We start from the raw sequence: 7,649 nt of genomic DNA, 5'->3' as shown, positions 1-7,649 counted from the left end.
TTTTTGGCTGCTTGGGGCGGCCAAAACCCTGGAGCCAGCCCTGGCAGTCTAGTATATTTACTGAAACTTGAAAGCATCTCTGCTTTTCTATTAGTCAGTGCTAACACAGAGTATAATGCTACATTGCAATAACTACTGTGGGAGTTTCCTTCTTTGTTTTCTCCTAAGTATTTAATGAAGGGCTACATCCTGGCCTTGGAATTCTCACGCAGAACTAGTAGAGTTTAGTTTGATGTGTAACTCTTCAATGTACCAGTTCAATTCCTCTCTGTGCACTCAGAGTGATATTTCTGCCATGCAAAACTGCACATATGGAGGTGGCCTTTTAAATTAAAACTTTGGTTCTAAGGAACAAGTGGTACTTTAGCGCAGTTGTCGCCTGTCAGGTGAAATCTATCCCTGTGCAGAAGGCTAGCACAAGGCCTTATGCATCACTTGTGACCCATTTCGACTTATTTATTTGCAGGATTATTTTAGTTTACCTTTAAAAGGAGGAACTAAATTAGAATGAGGCAAGTCCTGGCTGCAGTGTGCACCCCATGTGACTGGGCATGTCAGAGAGGGCCCAAAGGGGCAGGAATCCTCCACCTAGGCCTGAAAGTGAAAGCAGGGCTGTTCCAGCGACCTTACTGCAACTTCTGGCTGTAGTATTGTTTTTTGCATTCCTAGTTCTCAGGGGAACAGCCAGTGGATCCATGCAGTCCTGGATCCATCTGCCCTAACTCATGCCTCCTGACATTTCACGTGGCTAAAGCAAGATGCAACATCACATCACTCTGGCCTGTCTGCTCCAGATGGGTGGAGGGACCAAATCTGAGTGGTGCTGCAATGCTGTGCACCAGATTGCAACACCACTCAGTTTTGGGGCCCTCTCAAACAAGAGGCCGAGGGCAAACTGCCCCTTTCTGGATGGCCCTGAATGCAGGAAATATTCACTTCATCTGGGGGTTAAAACAGGACAATTCTGCAAAACCTGGGACTTTTGGGAGGTCTGCCCTAATCCTAAACCCCACATCCGATAGTAAACACCACTGGATAATTCCTACCCCTATAATTAGAACTGTGTTCCAGAAAACCCAAACTGTGCACAAAGACTTTCACAAACCCACAAATAGGTCAGATATTTGCACCCACATTTTTTTTTTCGGGTGTAAAGTTTTACATATTCAGAAAGTCAGCTTTGTGCACATGAACTGAAAGCATGGGTGCAAATTAGGAAGCTAGAAGTCTGCAATAATGGCTTCATTTGCAGTCGCAATGCATTTGTCATGCACAAAATGAATTTCTGCAAAAGCCTCCATAGGAACAGATTTGAAAAGTTAATGAAAAAATATGGGTGTAAATATTCAGCCTGATTCTGATCTCAGTTACACCAGTGTAATGAAGACAAACTCCATGCCAGTCAATTAAGTTACACGAAAGTAAAACTGGTGTAACGCATGTGCCTAACAGGGAGCTATCTCTTTAAGAGACCCACTGGGGGGAGGTAGGAGTGAATTGTGTCTGGGTCATTGTTGCTAGGCGCATTAAGCACTCCACATCCAGAAGCTGCTGGAATTGTGTGTGGTAGTTTTGGGTCTGCTCCAATACAGGGCCAGTGCAACCATTTAGGCGACCTAGGCAGTCGCCTAGGGCACTAGGATTTGGGGGGCGCCATTTTCTTTGGCAGCGACCGCGGCGGCCGGATCTTCGGCCGCCCCAGTCGCCACCGGCATTTAGGCGGAGGGAGCTGGGGCAGTGGAGCGCGGGGAGGGCCGCCTGCAGCAAGGGGGGGCGCGGCACACAGGGGAACTCCCCGCCCCAGCTCACCCCTACCCCGCCTCCTCCCCGAGCATGCCGTGGCTGCTTCAGTTCTCCCGCCTCCCAGACTTGCGACGCCAATCAGCTTAGGCGCCGCAAGCCTGGGAGGCGGGAGAAGTGAAGCAGTGATGGCGTGCTCGGGGAGGAGGCGGGGCAGGGGTGAGCTGGGGCAGGGGGGGTGCCTCAGGGTGGGGCGCCTCAGGGCGGAGGGGGGGAGCTACCGCGGGGGGGGGGCCTCCGGGCGGGGGCCCGGGGATGGGGGGGGGCGCAAGGTGGAAGTTTCGCCTAGGGCGTGAAACATCCTTCCACCGGCCCTGCTCCAATAGGTTCCCTGTTGCTGGGGTCAGACTCCATGAGGGCGAGCAGTCAGGGCAGCTGCTTTGCAAAGGGCCATGTGCCCTGTGTGAGTTGGGAGAAGCTGAGTCCAGGAGCAGGAAGCAGGCTGTTGTCCCTAACTCGGCAGTATTTTGCAGCAGGTTAGTGATATTGTTAACCCTCTAACAGGGCAGCATGGGCAGTGGTAATTATAGCAAGGGGAAACTTGGAGGGAAAAATAATTTATTCTATTTTAATTGTATGCTTTGAATGTTGTTTTGATTCTAGCCAAACTGTTTTAGTTAAATTGTCTCAACTAGTCTGAGTCACCAACTAATGGGGAAAGAGTCATTTATATTTTGCTATTCTCCGTTTTCTATTTTCTTGTAACAGGGTTTTCTTAAAATCTATACACTTGTGACTTAACTGAGTGGTTGGTTAATCAGTTCGCTGACTGGCTAGCAGTGATTTCAGCAGAGGAAGAGTTTGTCTGGATCCCAATGGAAGATTCCTACAAGCAAGTCTACACTTGGGGAGGGGGTCGATCTATGTTACGCAACTTCAGCTACGTGAATAATGTAGCTGAAGTCGACGTACTTAGATCAACTTACCGTGGTGTCTTCACTGCGGTGAGTCGACTGCTGCCGCTCCCCCGTCAACTCCGCCTGTGCCTCTCGTGGCAGTGGAGTACAGGAGTCGACGGGAGAGCGCTCAGGGATCAATTTATCGCATCTAGACTAGACAAGACGATCCAGCGGGTAGTGTAAACATCCCTTAGACTCAGCAGATTGTATAGATTTGGTGACCAAAGACTCTAACTGAGACTTAGGTGAACTAAAGCTAAGCTTTTGGGAACTCTCAGTTTCTTCTCACTATGTTTCTGTGGGGACCGAACTGTTCAGATTTTAATTTTTCTTCATTTATGTTTATGTATAACTGTGAAGATAATGTCTGTGGATTATAAAATAGCTGTGTTATGCTGTAAAAATTAGATTATTATTTGTTTCTTTATCATAAGATTTTATAAAGTTTTTTTAATTAAATTCATTTCTTTAGTTCCTTTTGGGACCTAAATGTGGGGAGGCTGACCCTGTGCAATCCTTGCTGAAAATCCTTAGAGAATGACCTGTGGGTCTCCAGCTACTTTTCTATGGGAGTCGGGTATTTTTAGGCACTGGAGAAGGGCAGTGAAGTGAACTCTAGCTCACCCAAAGGTTACATAAGGCAAGAACTAGGCCTTTGGGCCTTGTCTGCCCTAGCAAACTTCCTAGCCCGAATGAAGCATGAGTGAATCTCCACCAGTGGTAGCAATGGTGGAAATTACAGTACAAACAGGCCTCATCTGTAGGGACAATAATAAAAACAGCAGCGCCACTAGAGCCCTATGTCTGCGGTACAGCTTCCACCACAGCTACCGTCAGAAGAGAGTACAGAATGAGAGCTATGAAATTCATTAGCAAAGATGCAGTCTTAGAATCCAGCTTGTGACAGCTTGGGAATTTTAGCCTTTCGTGACTGTAAGCGAATTAGACGTATCGCATTAGCATAATACCACAGTGTGTAGTTTTTCTGCATCATGACTTCATGTTTTATTAATGTGAATCTACAGCACTTTATTTTCCCTACTACTATACCACTGGTATTAAGTCAGCAATTTACTCAGGTCCTGAGCAATTTGGGCACTAAAGATGACAAAAGAATGTACTCATCCTACTTTTCAAGACACTAAGCTCTGGTCTACAGTACAGAATTACTTTGGTATAACTACATTGCTCAGGGATGTGAATAATCCACACCCCTGAGTGACGTAGTTATACTGACCTAAGTGCTGATGTAGACTGTGCTATGTTGGTGGGACAGCTTCTCCCGCCAACATAGCTACCACTTCTCGTGGAGGTGGATTAGCTAAGCCAACAGGAGAAGCTGTCTCCCAGCTTAGAGCGTCTTCATTGAAGAGCTACAGCTGCATCGGTGCAGCTGTGCTGATGCAGTGTTTTAAGTGTAAACCTGCCCTAAGTAAAAGTGCATCAGCTTTAACGTTTGCAAGTAACTCAACTGCCAGGAAACAAGGCCTACATTTTGAGCAATACAGTCCCAATTTACCATTTGACCTGCAAACATGACCACCACATACGGATCCACAAGGTCCTTACTGTCACCCATGAATGCTTTGGTGACATTAGCCATGATGCTGGAGTTCATCTTTGGAAGCCCCTCTGCTTTATAGATTCTCACGTAAAATCTGGCCCACGGTCTTTCAGATGGAAATCCTTTGGGGATCAAGAGGTTCCTACAAGAAAAAAAAAGCCATTTCCCTCAGAATGAAAACTCAGCTAGACAATGAAGTGATTCCAAGACAATTTTTTAACAAAGAGGTCACACCATTTTTTTACAGCGTAACTTGTGATAAATACTGTGTCCCAGAGGCGGGGGATGGGAATGGGGGACATGAAGTGTGCACTTGTTTTTCCACCTAAATAAAAGCATTCTCTAGTGACCATAACTGCAGAAGGCGGCAACACCACTTGGCAAGCAGATGTCTATGAAGTGCCCCTGCTAGAAATGTTTATATTTTGGTCCTGTAAAATATATTGAGTATAGTGATAGGGCAGCACAGCATACGGTGTGTGTAACTTGTAATGGGGGGCAGTGTTTGTACATGTATATAGAGAATACACACACACACACACACAATAGGAGGATAAGGAATATCTTCCTGTCATATTGGGTTTTTTGTTTTGTTTTTTAAAAAGACACCTCAAGTTTGCTGCAATCTGGTGCATTCTCCAGGCAAAAAATTGCTGTTCAGAAATATTTCAAATGGCCCCAGAGTAAAGTCATTCAGGCAGGGAGTTAGCAGTATCCTGAGATGAGAATGAACTCCCTCAGAGGCAGGGGCTGACAATAATGCCTCCCTTTCATTTGCTGGTGGAATTAGAAGAACTCTCCTGCCCCCCACCCCCTCCCAGCACATCAAAGCAGTACATAGAGACTTTTGTTAAAACAATCCCAGATTAGACAAGCAAGGCATGTATTCTATAAACAGGAGAAAAGGACTTTTCATGGATTTTTTTTCTCTTTGACAGATTCAAAGTAAGGAAATTTTTTACAGTACTTTTCAATTTGCTCTTCAGCATCACTTGCTTTCTGAATGGCTTGTATCGTGTCTCCTTTCCCAGCAACACTGATATCACACTTCAGGTATCCCTTGGCTCCTGTCCTAATGTCAGCAGGGTCTGTGAGAAGTGCCCACTTGTCACAAAACTGATGACCTGTAAAACATACAAGCTAATACAAGTCATGGAAGACGGGAGACATTCCAGAAGACTGGAAAAGGACAAATATAGTGCCCATCTATAAAATGGAAAATAAGGACAACCCAGGGAATTACAGACCAGTCAGCTTAACATCTGTACCGGAAAGATAATGGAGCAAATAATTAAGCAATCAATTTGCAAACACCTAGAAGATAATAATGTGATAAATAACAGTCAGCACGGATTTGTCAAGAACAAATCGTGTCAAACCAACCTGATAGCTTTCTTTGACAGGGTAACAAGCCTTGTGGATGGAGGGAAGTGGTAGATGTGGTATATCTTGACTTTAGTAAGGCTTTTGATACTGTCTCGCATGACCTTCTCTTAAATAAACTAGGGAAATACAACCTAGATGGAGCTACTATAAGGTGGATGCATAACTAGTTGGAAAATCATTCCCAGAGAGTAGTTACCAGTGGTTCACAGTCATGTTGGAAGGGCATAACAAGTGGGGTCCCACAGGTATCAGTTCTGGGTCCAGTTCTGTTCAATGTTTTCATCAATGATTTAGATAATGGCATAGAGAGTACACTTATAAAGTTTGCAGACGATACCAAGCTGGGAGGGGTTGCAAGTGCTTTGGAGGATAGGATTAAAATTCAAAATGATCTGGACAAACTGGAGAAATGGTCTGAAGTAAATAGGATGAAATTCAATAAGGACAAATGCAAAGTACTCCACTTAGGAAGGAACAATCAGTTGCACACATACAAAATGGGAAATGACTACCTAGGAAGGAGTACTGTGGAAAGGGATCTGAGGGTCAGAGTAGACCACAAGCTAAATACGAGTCAACAGTGTAACGCTGTTGCAAAAAAACCAAACATAATTCTGGGATATACTAGCAGGAGTGTTGTAAGCAAGACATGAGAAGTAATTCTTCTGCTCTACTCTGCACTGATTAGGCCTCAACTGGAGTATTGTATCCAATTCTGGGTGCCACATTTCAGGAAAGATGTGGACAAATTGGAGAAAGTCCAGAGAAGAGCAAAAAATGATTAAAAGTCTAGAAAACATGACCTATGAGGGAAGATTGAAAAAATTGGATTTGTTTAATCTGGAGAAGAGAAGACTGAGAGGGGACATAACAGTTTTCAAGTACATAAAAGGTTGTTACAAGAAGCAGGGAGAAAAATTGTTCTTCTTAACCTCTGAAGATAGGGCAAGACGCAATGGGTTTAAATTGCAGCAAGGATGATTTAGGTTGGACATTAGGAAAAACTTTCTAACTGTCAGAGTGGTTAAGCACTGGAATAAATTGCCTAGGGAGGTTGTGGAATCTCCATCATTGGGGATTTTTAAGAGCAGGTTGGACAAACACCTGTCAGGGATGGTCTAGACCAGTGGTTCCCAAACTTGTTCCGCCGCTTGTTCAGGGAAAGCCTCTGGCGGGCCGGGCCAGTTTGTTTACCTGCCGCGTCTGCAGGTTCAGCCGATCGCGGCTCCCAGTGGCCGCGGTTCGCTGCTCCAGGCCAATGGGAGCTGCTGGAAGCAGCACGGGCCGAGGGATGTACTGGCCGCCGCTTCCAGCAGACGCGGCAGGTAAACAAATGGGCCCAGCCCGCCAGGGGCTTTCCCTGCACAAGCAGCCGAACAAGTTTGGGAACCACTGGTCTAGATAATACTTAGTCCTGCCTTGAGTGCAAGGAACTGGACTAGATGACCTCTTGAGGTCCCTTCCAGTTCTATGATTCTGTGATTCTATGAAACACAACTCAGGACAATTTCTAAGGGCTCTGATGCTGGGCATGCAACTGGCACAAACACGCCCACCGTAGCATGCATGTCAGCAGTCAGAGAGCTGCAAACAATGTTTGTACTTTTCTGAGAATAACACTCCTGCTAACCAAGAACATTTTCAAGTGATAATAATGGAGAGTGGTGGATGACTGCGAGGGAGAGGCACAGGCATGTGAACCAGTGGAAATAAACACGCTTGGAGGAGCAGTGTGAAGTGCTGCTCAGTGAAGCCCTAGATGGGAACTACAGGCAAGGCACAAGCACAGCAGCTGATTCAGAAGAAAACAGTGGGAGGATGGGAAAGAGAAGCCCCAAGGGAAGAAGCTGAAAGCTGAATCTGCTAGAGGCTTTCAGTGTCAAAGTGTATGGCCCAGTGCAGCCCTCTCCAAATGATGGCTAGTGTCCTGTTTAAGCAAGGTTGCTCTTAGCCAGGTTTGAACCAGGGTTTCTTGATCAACATAGACAGAAATATTTCCC

At 45.7% G+C, this 7,649-nt stretch overlaps 1 protein-coding gene across 1 annotated transcript in view; it reads right to left on the bottom strand.

Moving 5' to 3' along the window:
* FER1L6 (fer-1 like family member 6) overlaps nucleotides 1-7,649 on the bottom strand; it is a 115,577-nt gene that overhangs the window by 85,767 nt on the left and 22,161 nt on the right. Inside the window, exons 8-9 of the mRNA XM_029913388.1 lie at nucleotides 5,231-5,387; nucleotides 4,219-4,405 (exon numbers count right to left, since the gene is read on the bottom strand). Of these exons, the coding sequence (XP_029769248.1) occupies nucleotides 4,219-4,405; nucleotides 5,231-5,387 (344 nt within the window). The remainder of the gene's footprint in view (nucleotides 1-4,218; nucleotides 4,406-5,230; nucleotides 5,388-7,649) is intronic.

The sequence above is a fragment of the Terrapene carolina genome, unplaced genomic scaffold (genome assembly GCF_002925995.2).
Source record: "Terrapene carolina triunguis isolate 2854851 unplaced genomic scaffold, T_m_triunguis-2.0 Scaffold58, whole genome shotgun sequence".
NCBI classification, from domain to species: domain Eukaryota; kingdom Metazoa; phylum Chordata; order Testudines; family Emydidae; genus Terrapene; species Terrapene triunguis.
Note: the sequence above shows the minus strand (reverse complement) of the source record. Positions and strands in the feature narration are given on the sequence as shown.